Below are 18,973 nucleotides of genomic sequence, written 5' to 3'. Positions count from 1 at the left end.
AGAATATAATTATGGTTTGCACAGGTTGTCCATGGGCAACATTATACAATGACACAGGCCGGAGGCACTAAAGACCCATTCCACTGATATATTACTACTGACCATAGTATTTCCTTTCCCATATCAATGTGACACAGACAGGAGGGATATATAAAAATGTCACCGACCTACGCAGTTGAACACGTTAGACATACACACACAAAGGGAGCTGTTACATTACTGTCATTCCAGACAGTGTGCAAAAATTAACACAAACACGAATGACGTACGCTTGAACCTCTAACGCCACGTTTAATGGATCAGTCCTTGTGATAACAATATAAAAAGAGCCGCGTGTATCGGTGCTTGGAATTTATGACCTTCCAGCTAAGGCGTACTATTCTTCACGGCATTATCACAGCATTAGCAGGCATTAGACCCAGTGAACAGTGTCAAGAAGCAGCATAGTCTCTTGGTGCAATCAGCTGTGACCCTATAGCCCATTTACACCTTATATACGTCTAGTGTTACACTAATACTGTGAAGTCAGTAAGGGGATGTACCAAGGACCTTGCTTAGGTAGCTTTCTCTAAAACACAGGTATAAAATATGACGTAGATCTTTGTAAGGGGGCCTAAGCAAATTTATTGAAGTAGACCTGGCATGGATTCCATATACAAGGAATGCTATACACATGTTCATGTTTTTGGCCAAAGTTACATTATCACAGTTGAACATTACCCCTAGGTAGTGTTCTGCTGAGTGAATCAGTGTATATATAATAAATTAAGAATGAGTATCTTATAAATAGTAAAAATTCACACCCAACATAACAGTGTCAATTAGGTATATACTTGAAGGACTCCTTATAACATACCCATTTAGTGCTGGGAGCTTAAGTGTTCACCATATTCCCCATATACAGAGCACTCTCTGAGAAAGGCTAAATTGGGTCTTCAAGTGTGTTTATCATCCTAGAACTAGGTCTGGGATAAGTGCAGAACAGGCCTCCATCCCAACTCTTACATGGCCTTACAATGTTCTGCAGTGACCAAGGTTGCTCTTTGGGTATGGTGCATGGCTGAATGGCCCCAGTCCTGTCCCTACCACCTGCAGCTTTACCCGCTCACCTTTGGTGCTACCCCTAACTACCTCCAGCCACATCCACCAACAGAGGTGTTGAACACCTGAAATGATGAGGGAGATATGTAAAGACTGATGAATATAAAAAGGATGAATAACTCATATTTTATATGACATTTGTGTCTAAACGTAAAATTACCTATATGCATTAGTACCTTGGGGTTAATAAGCAAGATTCTTAAAAGGTCAAGGTACACTCAAGAACTCACATGCAAACAGTAGCTGGGGGTTTAACCAAAAACATCTAAAAGCAACAAAGATATTTGGAAATAAAATGTTTATATGTATGTAATACAAACATAAGATTGTAAAGGCTGATAAGTGTCTGGCTCTTCTGACGTCTACTTAAAATTATTTTAAGGTATTCGTTATTTTATATCCTTAATTGAATCCTATGATTAAAACCTTGTGTTCACTCCTACAATTTACAGTTGGTTTACAGAATGCTATTCTAGGTACCTATAGCTATAATTGTATGTGAGAAGTTAATCTATAGACACTGCCACATCTGGGAACGCAGATACTTTCTGTTGGTTACATGATGTTACATCTACAAATAAAATTACCCAACTATTAGAGTAACAGCAGCGGTAAAACCTCATTACCGGGCGTGGTCTACACCGCAACAATACCCTCCAATGGGAGATCCACTTATGCCTTAGTTCTATACTTGTTTTGAAACAATTCACTAGTGTTGACCAGTGCTTTCGGTCTGGTGCTACCAAAGAAGAAGTTTAAGATGGGGCTTAGGGTCCACACTAGTTTAAATTGAAAGCAATGTAATTATGTCAGATTGTATTTATTTGGGCAGCTGCGCCCCAGTCTCCTCCTTAAGAGATTTCTAGGTTCTACCTTCATTTTACCAAGGTGGCAGGTTGGCCCTGGAGGAGCTGGTCCTGATTCTCTCACTTGCTCAGTATGATCACATTACGCAGTAGTAGCGGCTTGCACCATCTTCAAGCTGCCCTGAACATAGACTCAAGGTTGATTGTGTTTATTAGAGTGAGTGTGTGTTATTTTGTCTACAGATAGTGTGTATGTTTGATGTGGGTCTGGGTATGTGACAGTGAGTATGTGTAAGAGTGAATGTGTATGTGTTAGAGTAAGTGCTTGTGTCCGTGTTACAGTGAGTGAGTGTGTGTCTGTGTGTTACTGTGAGTGTACGTGTGTTAAGAGTGTGTGTTAGTCTGTGTGTAACTGCGTTAATTACAGTGGTGGGGTCACTTTTTTGAAGGCAGAATAGCCAAATAATGAGAACATTTGACTGATGTACTTTATCAAGGTAACTATGGTCAATTATAGCTTTCTTTTGTTGTATTGCCAACTCTGTCCCACGTTAGCTTATATGTTTTAAATCAGTCTCCATGTTTGCTAAAATAGGCACTCAGAGTATACATTTAACTGCGGTCTAAGTTGACCTGAGAAGAAACTTTGCAATAATCAGTCAAACCCCGATGAGCTCTATCCTTTTGCGTCAATAATTATTAAAGCTGCGCAGAGACTTTTTACCCAGTTGTACTTAAATTACCGCTCATGTTCACAATATTTACCATCAGCTTCCTCTCACTCTTTTCCTATTTGGCGGATCCTTATTTTTACCTTTGGAATTTTCTTTAGATTTTATCATTTGTTGATGAAGATGAGGTGGGGGGGGAGGGGGTAAAGAAGTGTCCAAAATGGCCATCACCCTAGAATTGATAGCATTGCTGTGCCCCACATATTTGTACTTGCCACTGTCCTAAAGTTCATGAAGGTTATTTCTATAACCCAGGTAGAGGCCTGACCTGCAGAAACCTCCCGCCCAGACAGATATATGCTGGGGAAACATTACACTCCTCCGCCTAGTGTCTCCAGCAGAGGATCTTTGGCAAGGGAACAGAAGGACACCTGCATGCTATGAAATATTAACAGAGCAGGGGTGTGGGGTGCACGGCAGCAAGCGAGCGGAGGGGTGTAATGTTTCTGTGCTTTATGGACAGCACAGAGCCTGCTTATTTCTGTTCACCTGATCTTAACCCCTGCGTGCCAGGTTCCTGCACTCTGGCAGCAGATGAGTTAATTCAACAAAGAATCCAAGAGTTAGTCCGAAATAGAAATGCTCTTTTGTTTTGTAAGAAAAGGGGAGTTAAAATAGCTTTCTGGCAAATACCGGTAATAAACACATAGAAAGCAATGCGCTGAATAAGCATGTATCGCAGTGTTTTTAGCACATGAAACTGTAGCGACTTAGAAATTCTTGGTCAGGGACAGGAAAAAAAAGAAGCTTTGTACAAATCCACTGCATAACCATGTATACATAAAGGACAACAGTATGTGCTGCGGAAGGTAGCATTCAAATGTAACAAAAATAATACAATAATTACACTATGTTACGCAAATAAACCTTGGCAGCCTTTCTGTTTCTGCAGCAACAACATTTCAGTGCCTATTTCCATATCACATGACAAATAAGTATTCCCTTAAAAAACTAGGGATGAGGCAAATAAGCAAATACTTATTTCTGGTACCAGGAATGGCCTTTGCAATTCTGCATTTTGTTAAAATTTTTTACATTAGGTCAGTTGGCGGAACAGTACAGTTAAAGTGTGCAATGCTACATTGTTTACATAAAGTATATGGTAACTATGTTTACCAACACTCCAGTTTCCAAGCAGGGCTACCTTTCCAAGCAGGGCCACCTGCCACTAAGCTTGGACACATGGAAAGTTGTAAGCAGACCTTTCAACAATATATGGGCAATGTGACATAAATAATGAAGCCTGAGATGAGCTTAGGCCAACCTAACATTATCTGGTTTAATAGGAATTAATTATAAAATATGATCCTTCATTTCCAAACAATACTCCCTTAGCGAGGACGGCAATTATTGAAACAGGTGTACAGGGTCTGTTAGTGTTTTATTTGTAGTCATCACCCAACTTCCGGAAAGAAGTATTGTACATAATGTTCCCTGACATCAGCTATGGTGATGGACGCTGCTGAAGGATACATCTTCTACCTTGCTGCCTTGAATTGCCTTTTTTTATTGCAAATGGAAATAGATGGAAAAAAGCTATACATTTTCACATGCTTCAATTGAACGCACAGATAACAGAATGTTCATTCATGATTATGTTTTGTTGAATTGTGGTTGTATATCCTAAGGGAAATGTAATAATTTAATTTGTAGAGAAAGGTTTAATATAACATAAGCCATTTGTGTCTTGTGTCCCCCACTCTATGTTGCTTATGGGTTCTATAGCATGTCTATTTGAAGTGGAGGGGTTGCATTCAGTTTGTTTGGGGTATTGGAGTCTAGTACTCGGCTGTAACCATTTGTCTCACTCCTCCGCATTGTCTGGTCTTTTTGGAAAGTTGTAAGAGCTAAGCAGGAAGAGCTACCTATAGATGTCCCTCAAGGTGTCCTCTATTTGATGCATGTGGACCTATGTGGGCAGAGAAGGGTTTGGCTTAGCCTGCGCATTAGCCCCTAGGCTATGAATATTGGTATGTAGACTGGCACCAGGGACATGTTGTCAAAGCACAGTTATGATTAGAAATTGTTATATTTGAAGGGATTGTGGCCCCTTAACTGCAAGCTTCCAAGTGCACATAAGAACTTCCTCAAAACACAACACACATAGCCACAAATATAAGTGCCATTTTTTTATGAAAATGTTAAATATTCTTGCATATATCTTCAAAATCTAATCTAATTAGAAGTCAGATGTATAAACTCTTAGGGTTGTGTGTGGTCTTATAAACACGGAACAATGTTGTAGAGCAGCATCTTACAGGTGTGTGTATATGTGTTTATTTTCATTTGCTAACATTATTACAATGAAAGATCAAGATAAGCCTTTCAGCCACGGTGTTGACTTTCCTTAAAGTAAGGCTGCTTGCGATGTTAGTAATGCTATTAAAGCATGGCGGTGTTGTATTTTACCTCTCTCCATAAATCACTATGTTGGACAGGTGAGTGTTTGGTAGCATTCTTTCCTTGATTACTACAAATAACAGGAGGAAGTGTCTATTACGGCAGTGTATGGCTAGAGATGTAGCTCTCTCATACTTGATACATACCAGAAGGATCAATGGACCGAAACGTAAGCCTTTTGAAACAGGCAGTATCACACACTGCATTAGAGAGAGAATGACTTTGTTATTCCTCTAACAAGTATATTAGTGGACCACATTATATTTATGTCTAGCTATGTGTCCTGTATATAATGACTTTGCAGTCTAAGATACTTAATGGAAAATGGTGATATCTGTATCACAGATTAATAAGGTTCAAATTCAAGGAGGGGCAAACTTCTGGTAAACCAAGGCTGCCCCCAGCGTTCTTCCGTTTCAGCTCCTTATATCAGTTAGAAAGGGGATGTGTCTGGGTTAAGCAAGGAGGACTATTCCCAACAGAACTGAAAGGGGCTGGGATGGAGTAGGATCAGGGTAGAACCTGGGCAGAGAGGAAGTGAACTTGGGTGGGACCAAAGACAACTCCCCCATCCCCCACCTTGAGGCCATAGTGTACTGTATGCGGAATGGAAGTCCCAATGTCTGAGATCAACGGTGCTGTACATACTTGGGGACATTTAGGTCCTGATCCCCCTGAAGTTTCCCTCTGCTGCTCCATATGGAACATGGGAGGGAACGCCTCTGTGAGGAGGCAGAGTTAGCCATAAAAGAGGGTTGACTAGATAGAGAAGAGTCCAGAGTCAGGGGAACAGGGGTGGGAATTTGATGCATCTCTCTACGTGGAATTTGATGTTTGCCCAACAGGATCGGCAATGCGTTTTAATACCTGGTGCCTGAATGAATCTGGAAATTTCCTAGCTATGTGCGTAATGTAATGTGTGCAGGATAGTGAAGGTCGGCAGGAGGTTTAGAGAACACTTTGGAAACTTGCCTCAACAATAGAATCTCCATAAAGTATATAGAATAAATAAATGCCATGTTAATATTAGGTTTTGATTACAATTCCATTAGAAGCCTTTGCAAGCTATAATACTATAGGTGTAGCTGACTACACCACAATAAATACATTCCTAGAATACTAAAAGCCTATAAATCATGGTAGATGAAGGTCAAGTGTTCTATAAATATAGCTATAAATTCCTAACTACGTTAAATAGTGTAATTGCTCTGAAGTGCAGGTTGAATTATGCCGTTTCTATCTTTTGGGTCCCTTATATATTTACAATGTACTAAGACCAGATTTGTAGCATGAGTATGAACTGTCTAATGACATTTTTTAAGTAAATGAATCATCAAATGTAAAATGTAATAATAAGAGATCTGTCTGTTAAATGCATACCTTCTATCTGTCTGGGATATATAGGGACATGTCCTTAAAGGCAGGAATAAGGTTTGGAACTTTCTGTTTTCGTTACTGGAGTGCCACATTTATTCCATTTGTCACTAGGATCCATATGGAACAAGAAAGTGGTGTAGTTAGATCTAAGAAGGTGGATAGGTCCTAGTGGGAAGGAAGTCAGTAAAACCAGACAGACAATGGCCAAAGCTAAGCGCTATTCCCTAAATTAGTCATCCTAAGTATACCAGTTTTTGCTGTACAGTCCTGATTTTTGGCACTGTCCAGAGAAGCTCATCAATTGCCCTGCTTTTTTGGCAGTGGGCATCATAGGATGGTTGGAGAACTCCTTTGCACTGCAAGGTGGTTCCTTAGGTAATTTGGGTGAGTGGCCATGCCTCGGACCCTGCCCACTCTACCCAATTTGGGCACATGGAATACATAGGTTTATTACTCAAATGCATATCAAAAGGATGTCCTGGAGTTCGGGCAAACCAGCTGCCCCAGAGGCAGATCCTGGGAGTTATCTTGGTCCTTCTGCAAGTGACTTCCCAATCACAAAAGGTCATGAAAATGCCATTGATGTAATGGTGTGAAAGTCTAAAAAAATAGACATAATGAAATTTCATGCTAAACTTGTGTAGACGTCTATATTTGCTCCATTGTTTAGATGGAGAAACTCCCACTGCAAAGCTTTCAGATAATTCAGTTAACTGGATTTAGTAGAATGTGAAATATGTGACCCAGGCAGTAAGCGGAATCGAGAAGGACTTTGTCAGCCCCTAGTATATTCATATCAAGCTCACATAACATGAATTACGTGACCCCGCGTTAGTACAGACACTGGTTTAAAGAGGCCTGTGCTCCACAGCATCAGGAAAAATCAGACCTGGGCCGGTTCCAAAGCATTTCTATGCAAGTGCTTAGTTTCACATCTGAACTTGTATTCTAGAACATCAATGAGCATGGTAGAAGATATTGTATTATTTTCCTGCAGACTCACAAGAGGAAGCATGTCTGCCAGGTGATTAGATGCATAGCGTCCCCACCAATAAAATAAATCATATGTGGTTTTGGCAATTTTCTCTTGGCAGAACACCAAAGAATAACCCTGTATGATTGTTTCAGTACAGTCCAACAAAAAGAAGTTTAAAAGGCAGGGCTTAATTTGGGTGCCTTGGATTGTACCAACATGTTGTTTCCAGATTGACCTCACAAGGACAGTCCTGGCCAGCGAGCGACAAAGGGAGACCCTTGTCTAGTGCAGGGTTTTAACAAGGAAATATACATGAAGATCAACCAGCTTGTACATGCAGATGCCTGAAATATAAATCTATTGTGCTTACCCCGAGTTCAGCGTAAATGCCCTGTAACATGTAGTATTTATAGCATATGAATAAAGTGTTGAAATTTGTATGTAAGTAAAACCAGCTATTTCTTGTAGACTGTGTTTTTTTATAACTGGCAAACCGATCTTATTTAAAATGCATTTATGCCATTATTAACATTATAGGGCTGACCACATTCATCTCAGGAGGCAAGTTAACCCAAGTGCCCCAGTAATATAATGTTGCTCCAAGCACATTTGGTAGGCAAAAACACTTCTTGCCTCTTCGATACCTGGGCATTTATTTTCCTATATAAGGCAGTAGAGTTTCGGTCTGGATAGCCCTGGTAGTGAAGCAGGGGAGTACCGAAATCTCTCACTCTTGCTCCCAGCTGCTCCACAGAATCAATGATACTCAGGCGCCGGGTACTTAGAGTCCATCATGGAGAAAAAGAGCCGTCTGTATTTCTCAGTTCCCCCCCAAAATAGTCCACCAAGAAGAGGGATCTAAGGCATCTGAGCTCAGATCCAGATGTAGCTTCTGCTGGAGGCCAAATGCAGTTCCACGTGATGCCCTCTATAACCAGTATGTGCCATAACTAAATGCGCTAATGGAGCTCTGCGTGCCCTACGTACTGTGTAAACTGGCTGGCGCTGGTACAGATTAAAGTTTACAAAAGACATAATGGCACGAGCAAAAAAGAAATCCCTCTCTTCTTTGGAGAGGTATTAACCCCTTGCCTGGCAAAGGGGCAAACAAGGAATAGCATAGATTTCATAGTCGGATCCTCTTGTAAATAAATGGTTTGTGGTGTTTGCACTTTGGTTGCCAGAGAGGGTGAAAACGGATGTACACTAAGCGGAGGTTAAACAGAAGCCAGGCGTGTTCAAATAAAAGAGATGCTACCATGTATATGATAACTGCGTGTCACTTCTAGCTTTTTTGCATGCGAATGGATAGGGGGGATTCATAAGATCTAGATCAAATGAGATTTCCAGGGTGTCCAAGAAGACCTCTCACACCTGCAGAAGACGCTGCATGGGACACTTACCAGAATTTGCAGCCAGGCAAAATATTCCTTATTCCACCAATCAGTGATAGGAAAATGCTTCCACTGAAAGTAATGAAAAGACTTTACACATGCGCATTGAGGTCTAAACTTCAGTGTCCCAGACAATACCGTTAAGGGTTAGTATAATCACATGTATGAATACATATGTATGCAGAGCCAGATCAGGGACAACAAGGCGACCCTGGCACTTTAAGACCGGTGACAGCCAATGACATAAGTGCGGCCGACGGCTACACACTATGTCTTTATGGTCACACAGCATTCAGCCAGGCATATCTGGCCCATGGCCGCACACTGTAGCACCCGCCTGCCTGGGGCTCTATGTATGAATACTAATTTTCCTAATCAGCAGTTTATTGCGTTGTTCCTTTGAATCAACAGAGGAACAGATAGATACGAGTGTGGCTGAAGCTTTGATTTGAACTGATTAGTTTGTCCTGTTGCATGGAGCTGTAGGTGTTTGATGATGGGTCACATGTGATTTTCCTAGCATGTAAGAGGTTGAGATTACACAAAAAAGGAAAAAAGCGAGCTGTGTTGTCTCAAAAGGGGGTGCTGCTAGAAGTTCCTTGCCAGTGTCACCTCCCCAGCAATATTCACACAAAACTACTAGAAAACAATGTGAATGGTCTGAACTAGTGCGCTCGTTCCGACCATTTACAATTTTTCAAGAGGTAGAGATTGTCAGCTGAAGAACAAAATTAAATCTATTTAAAGTATTGTGAGTGGACCCCATGCAGGGCCGGCCCAAGACAAAATGCCACTTGGGGCGAAGTTTAAAATGCCGCCCCTCCCCCATAATCTACCCTTCCTCTCCCTGGCGCCGCCCCCATTATCTACCCCCCCCCCCCGTACTTACCTTTCAGCAGTCCTGCGGTGAGTCTCCCTGCTTGGTCTCGGTGCCGGCTTGTAATGCTGAGCGCCGGAAATGACGTCATTTTCCGGTGCTCAACATTACAAGCCGGCACCGAGACCGAGCTAGAGGGCTCGCAGAGGAGAGAGAGAGAGAGGGGCGCCGAGCGGGTACTGACAACTTGGTAATATAAAACCACTCTCTCTCTCTCTTCTCGGCTTTAAAAAAAAAAGGGCTTGGGGCCTGGAGCAGGTTGCCCCACTTGGCTTTATTGTCGGGCCGGCCCTGACCCCATGTGCAGATTTATCATTGCTGGTAAGTATGTCTAATGCTGCAAATAACTTCATATCAACCTTCCTGCTGCTGCAGTGGTCAGCATGTGTCTCTATAACTCAGCATATTTTTGTAAATGTATGAGTTAGGGATGTAAAGGAATCTACCGTGTAATATTCTGAATTCTTGTTTAGTAACAGATAGCTGTTATCAGCTTGACCTCAAGAATCTTCAGTTCTCTTATCTGTCAATCTTTAGTAGCACAATGTATACGTCAATGAGATCTATACTGCGTTTATCTATCCCCAGGTACAAAGGGTTGAGTAGGGTGCAGACGTTTACAAAAGCGGGTTACTTTCCTCACCATTAACTCGTTCAGTCTGCAAAACAGTTGTGTTGTAAAGTCAACCTGTATTGGGGTTAAAAGTACTTAAAGACAATGATATACAATTAATGAGCATTTAGTAGAATGCAAATTATGAAGATTATAAGCATTAATTAAAAGCAAATGTCCAAAATATGTTTTTTGGCGAATTGAGTATTTTTGGAGCGTCATCAAATGGTAACATTAGCTGGGATGATTTTTACGGTTCTTATATATTACTGCAAGAAAATGACCAAAAAGAATATTGGGCCTTATAAAATAAGATCGGTGAACTTGGCAGAGACAACATGAAAATACCAAGTATACCAACTAATTTTCTTCTTTGTATATACAAATGAAGTGCCAGTGGTTGCCCATTCACAGATACATACAAACCCATCCACAAAACTGTTTAGTAACTGTCTAACAGACGATGGAGTGAAAAAGCATCTTTGCAACATTAGGATTAGTAAAGCGCCACAACAACTAGGCATTCAGCCAAGACTAGATGGGCCAAATGGTTCTTATTTGCAGACACATTCTACGAGTTTTTTTCCGGAGCTCAGTGAGGTGATTGTTAAGCTTCTGTTTTTAAGGAATCTATATCTTCTCTCTTAGTGACACTGGAGAAAAGTCTATATAATCCCTTTGTTTAAAAATGATCACAAACTACCAATACTCTGAAAACTACAGCCCAACATCAATTGCATTAAAAATAATGTAAGTAACAAAGTTAGCTGAAATCAGCACAGAGATGTGTAAGTCACATCTCTTGGGGTTTTATGAACAGGTGAGTAGGAACTTAGATCATGGCAATATATATATATATATACAGATTACATCAAATTGTGTAGAGTTGTACACTGTGATCAGGATGTTCATTGTTTGTAAAGGAGTTTGAATAAATTTGGGGCACTGGGTAAAAAAATAGCAGATGAGATTCAACACTGATAATTATAAAATAATGCATTTGGGAAGCAAAAGTAATTTGTACAAACTAAACGGAGTAGTTCTTGGAGAATCAATGTTGGAGAAGGGTTTTGGAGTACTAGTATACCATAAACTCATAGTATACAATATCATGCAGCAGCTACTAATGCAAACAAAATATTGACACATGGAAAGAAACAGTATTTCGGCAAGAAGAGAAAATTTTATTTTGCCGGCTAGACCTCACCTAGAACATGCAGTGCAGTTTTGGTAACAGATCCATAAGAAAGATATTGTGGAATTGGAGAGACTACAAAAAGGGGTCTACTAAGTTAGTTGAAGGAATGGAAGGTTTATTGAATTAGAATGAGTGCTTAGCCAGACTGGCCTTTTAACCCTGAATAAAAGGTGTGTCAAAGGTGTACTTTGTTCAAGTAGAACAAGAAAAAGGTTTTATAGTGTTTAGCAGCTTGCAGATAAGAGTGTCTCCATTGTTGGGATGGGATGAACTGAGTTTAAGACAAAAAGGTATGTTGAAAAACCACATTTTCTTATCTAGGTGTTCCAGGTTTGGTAACAGATACAATTCTGTGATTGATACATATTCCGTTATTTGTTATGTTCTGCTCAAATTGAGATATCTTTCATGGATTGTTTTTTTTTGACATCCAACAAGGCGAAAAGAAGAGGAAACCTTAACTGATTGAATAGTATGGTTATTGTAGGCAAGGCAAGGGAAATTATGCAATAATTACTATTCTAGGCTTAATCAGTATTGACCAGATGACTCCTGTTAAGGACCAAATAAACATGTTTGATGCCTTTGGTTGTCTGATAACATTGTCATGGATAATACCATTTGTTCTTCTTGCAGCCATGGATATTTTTCATATTTACAACTCATGCCAGCAATTTCACACAGAAACAAGCATCTGTTTGATTACAGCGCTTTAATCATAATAAATCTATACATGTGAAGTATTGCTGGACTTGGCGGTGGGTGTTGCCAAATAATATCTTGTTTTCCCAATTGCATCTATTCTGTACAAGAATCCCAAAGCAAAATTGTGTACAAAATACACTTTTCATTTTTACCACATCAGAAGATGCTGGAGAGGAAATGATTACATTGAAAATTCTTTAAAAAAAAAAAAAACTTTTTAGAAACATATAATTTTGTTGAATGTTTTTAAAATCAATGGGAGTAACAACAGCCAATCACATGCATGCTATTTGAACAGTGATGTGTTGCTAGCATACACATGATTGGCTATGGCTTCAGTGACTTCAGTGGAATTGCTATTGAGCATGTGCAAGTTGTGTACCTACTTACCGTTTCTGGTTTGACTAGAAGCTGTCAGGAGAGGGGGCTTTACTTACTCAGCAAGTCACCATGTATGTGAAATTAGGTAACTGTTCGGTGTGTTTTGGCCCCGTTAAGAGACATATTTGTGCAGTGTATCAGTAATTGAGATGTTTCTAATGCTTGACAAGCATAACGTGTGTTTGTCTGGGTATGTTATTGTGTGCATGTGTTTGGGAACATTATTGTGTGTGTCTGGGTGTGTGTTGGTGTGTATTGTGACAAACCTCATAGCATGAGGGCCATAATTGTCATTCAGGAGGTTTTAATTCCCAAACCTGTGTCTGATGTAGGCCTCATCAAAGTCCTGGACTGGATCCTGCAAATCCAGCTTGGGTATCCAGTTTGCTACAATACTGGAGTTGGAGTATTGGCCCTGCTCTCCAAACACTCCACTTCAGGGACCCATACTTATAATTTGCACAACATCAGTGGCAGGGAAAGCACAATATATCCATTCAACCCCATTCAGCAAATTGTGTTTTACATAAGATGCAGATTTCTAAATATCGAATGTAATGGAAAATAAATTTTAACTGAAAGAAGTAGAAATGTTTCTCACACAAGAATAGGTCCTCCGATGTCAGGTCTTCTGGAGAGAGGACAGCCAGGGTGACACCAGCTTTGTTTTTATGTCCACAGAAAAGTGCAAATGAAGCTTCTGGGTACAAGTTTTTCTATCCTGTTGTGTTTTAATATGTAACTAAGTATAGGGATTGATTTATCTATGGAATTTTAAATACAGTTTAGGTAACCCAAAAATAAACATATTTGCAGCCATGTTCAAGGAAGTAGGCACTTTAAGTGAAACTTGAGATGCAAACCATGCCATATCTGACATGTTTTATTTGAGCGAGGGAGACGCAGTAAATTGTAAGCAACTTGGTAGTTGAGGATGCCCTAATTCCTGTCTTTGCCACAGAGGGACCGGTAACCTCAACAAACCAATTCCTCTCTTTAAGTTTGCTTTACTATCCATTACTTATATGTAGTGGAAGGAATATTTCTATAAGAAGCATCACTTGGCCCTTGGCAGCTGGTGGCGTCCATGTGCCATCCATCAGCTTATGTATTGGCAGCACGCTCTGAACGATCTTCTAGCAGCAGTTCAGCTGCTAATGTGTTGTAATTAAAGGTCAAGGTGCTCTACTGAGTGTTTTCCCTTTTATATTTCTCAAATTCGTATTTGATCTGTTTTATAATGGCATATATATATGAACTGGCAAAGTTTGGGCCGATGTTATTATTTTCTTTATTTGTTTTTTGTTTCAATAATGCACACAAATTAACAATGTACTTAATAAAGAAAGCATTAAAAATAACAAAAGAGTCATGAAAAAAATGATATGACTGTTCTTTTATGGGAAATGTATCTATTGATCAATGATGACTAGCCTATTGTTTTTTTAAGTATGAGTTTTTGGGCAAATCCATAATGATTCATCCACATGAAATTTTAAATATTTTTAACCAATTAAGAGATAATCACACTGCACATAGTGTGGCACCAGTCACAGTTAGAAGCCATTATGAAAGAAACCAAATAGAAAGAATGTGTATGACTCGTATAAGAAACTCCATAACCAAACAATGCTGGTCAGGGCAATTTGTGCTAAACCTGTAAGTAGAAATGTTGCCCGACGTCCCATTTTCGATACAGGTAGACAGGCCAGACCTCAGGTACGCCCATGATTTGCTTTATTGCGTTTGTTGTTTGTAGACTACAAGCTCTGTGGTCAATGGTTTATGCTCCAGGGCCTAAAAATATCAGTTTGTAGTTCATGTTCGATAACAGACCAGCATTGGGAGCTGCTACATTACTACAACTGGTTTGGCATACATTCATAGGGACCGTGGGGCAAATGTTCTCAATTTCTTCCTGTGGAAAGAATCACACAATCATTCTTCTGGCCTCTAACCAGTGAAGGGTAAAAAGAGGTATTTTCAAGAAGGATAGAGAGTATAAGCATACTATTAGGAACATCATGGGGAGAGGGGAAAAGGAGAATTTTCTGGAATATTATTTTCAGGTTTTTGTTAATGGAAATTTGGTACTTTCTACTAGTAGTAATAGTTTCTACTTTGTCTTCTAGAAAAAAAACACTTTTGCTTGACCAAGGATTGCATGTCCATTTAGTGATAACATAGTCTAAGGACGTCTATTAAGCATATTCAAATTTCACCGCTAATTTTCAGAACTGTATTTCCCCCAAATTTTCCCTTAATATTTCCTCCAGATTTGTCTTTAGGTATGTTTATGCCGGTTGACCCTTACACCTTCTGATTGCAGTTATTCCTTTTTTTGCAGTCGATGCAGCGATGAGTCAGTCGGGATCTATAGGAAGCAAGCACGGATCCACCAAGTAAGGACAACATTACTATCATTCCTTGCACCAAATAAGAAAGTTGGCAGTTAACAGCTATATTTTTAATGAAAGCTATAGGGCATGTATACAAATTGGTATGTGCTTCATAAACCATACATTTTACAGATAAGTAGGCTTGATGTTTTTGGGCTCACTGTGAACTGTATAATAGTATGATCTTGACACCAGATGTCATAAAGCTTCATAGATAACAGCCATACCTTAATACCTCAAATAGCTACTAAATGCTTTGGCTTCTCTGAAGTTATTTCTTAATCACCATTGAAATGTTAAACATATAGGTTTCAGATCATCAGAGTGCCTACTGATGCTGTCAGTGTGCGGCTCTTCTGCCAATTTGTAAGAAACGATGACCCTCTTACAGGGTTATTCTTTTAGGGAATGTGTGACGAAAAAAAGCACAAAAACAAGCGTATAGAAAAATGGATATTGATATTGAATTAGGTCACTGTTACAGGTTGTAAAACATATAACATACAGAAAACTTTTAATAATAATACAAAACAAAAAGGGATACTCAAGCACATTCTTGGGAAACCTCTCTCAGCTCACAGGCTTCTCCCAGACGCCATCTTGTGCAGCTTCGTCCTATGTCTCCTGACCCAACACCTCTGTTCACTGCGCTCTCCTTTCTTAGACTCTTCTTTGCAGCACCTAACTAGTCATTCCAGAATTCCTTGTACCTCCCAGAAAGTGGTTCACCCGGCCCCTCTTTCCAGAGATTTCCTGTATGACCCAATTATGAAGGAGACAGACCCCTGGGGGGTATCCCACCTCTGTTGGAGCGTTTGTTCCAAACCCTTTGTAGTGCATTACTATGTAAATGACCTTACATTGTAAAACCAGATATCTCACCTTAAAAAACCCAAATCTTCCCAAAAACATTTTGTATAAAATGTAATGTCACATTTTAAAGGCACCCTTCATTTCTTACAAATTGATAAAATATTAAATGTGTTAATATATTTTGACGAAAACGTGCGTTGTAACACATGTAAAGTGCTACCCTGTAATATGTATGACGTATAAACCCACTAAATGGAATTAGTTACTTCAGGAAGCACTTTACATGCACTGGTCATCAACAGGTAAATTGTTCATCTATCTCTAAAAATGCTGAGAGGGCATGCTTAATTGGTTCTGATATTTAGCTGATTCTCCGAAAAATCCCATTACAATATACAGAGCATGGGTTTTAATGTACAGCACCATGTGCTGTGATTTCTATTTATTTATCTTATATTTGTATTTTTTAGTGGTGGACCGGCAAGAATGAGTGCAAAGGATTTATTTGGTAAGTTGACATTCCTTCATATTTTATTTTAATAATTTTAATACAGTAAATGTGGGTTTTGGTGATTATTTATATAGACTGAAATATAATTGTATGAAAAAGACACACATAGGTGTTACTGGGCAAGTCATTGTGGTATCAGCTGGACCCTATGCTGGCATGGTGCGTCAGATCCATCAGCCGACCTAGTCTGGCTAGGCGATGGCTTGGTTTGTTCTGAGGCTCATCCGCATCACAAGTTAAAAAACAAAACTACACCGATTTAACGGAGCTAATCCAGTTACACGAAACATTACTTGCACCCTCTGGCATACTAAGCACGTACAGATCTGACATTCTATTCATTCAGTGTAGTGAGACAGGATTAAAGAATTATTGCTAGGAAGTGTTTGGCCAGTAGCAGATTCTCCATAAAGTATACAGGCATAAATTATGGGGATTTGTGTGTATAAACTATTGATTAAGGTGTTTCCAGTTACTTGTTGCCCATCATCTGTTAGCACTTGGTAGTTTTGGAGTCATGAATGCAGTGTATTTTGTATTTTAATACTCATAAGCACCTTTGGTTGTACATCCAATCATTTTCACTGTAATTCATTTTCTGAAATAAGGGTTACATGATCAGAATTGCAAAGCTCAGTAAGTGCTGAATCTATATACGTTTCTAAAGCACTTTTGGCTTACAAACACACATCAAGGAAAAATACTTGATAGACCTACCTAAGACGATTTTAAAATATCCACCATTGGTACAATAGCCCAGTATTAAAGTAATCAGTGTATAAGGGGCTTCCAATAGGTGTAAATATATGTGTTTGGGGATTAGGGACCATGACTCGATGCCTTAATGGGAATAATGGGAGAAGGCATGGTTTAATAATCACAATGATAAAAAGCCTCTCCTTATGCTAAATTGTCATGGAAAAAAGAGCAAGTGGAAGTAATTGGCTGGCAAGCACTCCCACACAAGCCTCGACTAATTGCTACAAAATATAATTGTAAAACAATCAAACGATGCATTATTTATAGACATGCCTCAACAGCTCTTTACATTCTGTTAGCTTTCCTGCTAAGTCTCAGGGGTTTAGCCAACTCTCTGATCCACAGTCCGGAGGTGAATCATTCATATTTTACTTTGATCTAATGCCATCAGAGAATCATAGTTGTGGATTGTGTTATTTATATCTATACTTAAATGTAGGTGACAATTTAAAATAGCTTTACATTCTCACATAAGGGCCATTATCATAACCATTAGCAGGTTGCCACCTGGCCCAGTGGGCCGGTTCCCAATAGCGCATTTCATGTACACATGGCCCAGAGCTGCAAAAGTAAGGGAAATATAGTGTGCAGCTATGTGTATACAGAAAGTGGCCACATGCATGTCTTTTGCGAGCCACAGGACAAATTGTAATCCTTATTAATGGGATAATGTTCCAGGAGTCTAAGGATCAGCTCATTTATAATGTTCCTAGGTGTGTTGGTTTATATGTATTCTGTGTTAATGCCTCATTTAATACCTCTTAATAAAGCAAACAGCGATCTTTAGTACACAATAGGGTTGTATCATTAGGGCTTTTCAGCCGGAAATAACAATGTAAATATGCTCCACAGATATACACTTCAGATCTAATGTCACAATCAATCTAAATCTAAAGTCATATCACAAGTATTAAACAAAAAAACAATATAGATGGACCTCATTACGGACGTAAAGAGAAACACCACTTATGGTGAACCTAAATAAATCCAGTGTAGTTTACCTGTCAGAAAATAAGCCATATGTAAATTCTCATTCAAGCCCTTCCGGGCTGCCATTTCAAGAGTCATAATCTAACAGGCTTCCCTTTGAAGCAATCTTTTTGATCTATTGCCTTCTCTCAATAATGGGGGAACATAATCAATGGCTGTGACTCTCAATGAAGTTATGTTTCATCATTAAAAAGTGTTTGCCACCGTTGCCAAATTTTATCCCGATCGAGACCCACAGATTTTTTCCCTTAAAGTAAGGTCACTCTTTCCAATCCCATGGGTATGTGGTCTTCTAAATTACATGATCTGTCTGACAAGTGATTCTGTGTCAAATAAATTGTTTCTGTCTATGCAGATGGTGAAATCTGGTGCTTGGTATCATATAGCTACCAGTTACACTTCCAGCCAAAATGAGCCATCTCCAGCAAAAAAAATGATTTAATGTATACTTTTCCCACTGGTCTGTTTTTACAGTTTCTCTTGTAACACATCACAGGCTGTTGTTTAAATATGTCTTGGAAGGAGTCAATTCTCCTGGACCAATTTGTCCAGTGCCAGCATAATAGAAACACCAATTTTTGTTCTTTTTTGAGGTTTGATACTGGTGCCTTGCAGGGCTCTTTTTATTGCTGCTTTCAGAACACCCTTATGGTATCCTCTTAGGCAAAATCAATTGAACATTTCCTTTAATTGTATATGCATTAATGCCACCTCCAAGTTGTTCCTCAACTTAAGAATTGTGAATACAGCAGGGATTTTATCAGTGCCTTTGGATGGAAGCTGCCAGCCCTTAAAAGTGTTTTGTGATGAGTGTCCTTCCTGAATCGGGGATAGGCAATCTGTCTGTCCTCTTTTCTAAAGATATTCAAATCAAAGAACTGTGTGTTTTCATGACTATAATTAACCACCGAGCAATGGGTTCCAATAAACCTCCTTCCACAG

General features: G+C 39.4%; 1 protein-coding gene across 2 annotated transcripts in view; it reads left to right on the top strand.

Annotated features, from left to right (window-relative positions):
* EPS8L2 (EPS8 like 2) overlaps positions 1-18,973 on the top strand; it is a 60,985-nt gene that overhangs the window by 8,160 nt on the left and 33,852 nt on the right. For both annotated transcript variants that reach the window (XM_053448714.1, XM_053448713.1), the window contains exons 2-3: positions 14,907-14,961; positions 16,242-16,279. In XM_053448714.1, the coding sequence (XP_053304689.1) occupies positions 14,918-14,961; positions 16,242-16,279 (82 nt within the window). In that variant the 5' untranslated portion in view covers positions 14,907-14,917. The remainder of the gene's footprint in view (positions 1-14,906; positions 14,962-16,241; positions 16,280-18,973) is intronic.

This window comes from Spea bombifrons, chromosome 10, assembly GCF_027358695.1.
Source record: "Spea bombifrons isolate aSpeBom1 chromosome 10, aSpeBom1.2.pri, whole genome shotgun sequence".
NCBI classification, from domain to species: Eukaryota; Metazoa; Chordata; class Amphibia; order Anura; family Pelobatidae; genus Spea; species Spea bombifrons.
This window is presented reverse-complemented; position numbering and strand designations above follow the sequence as displayed.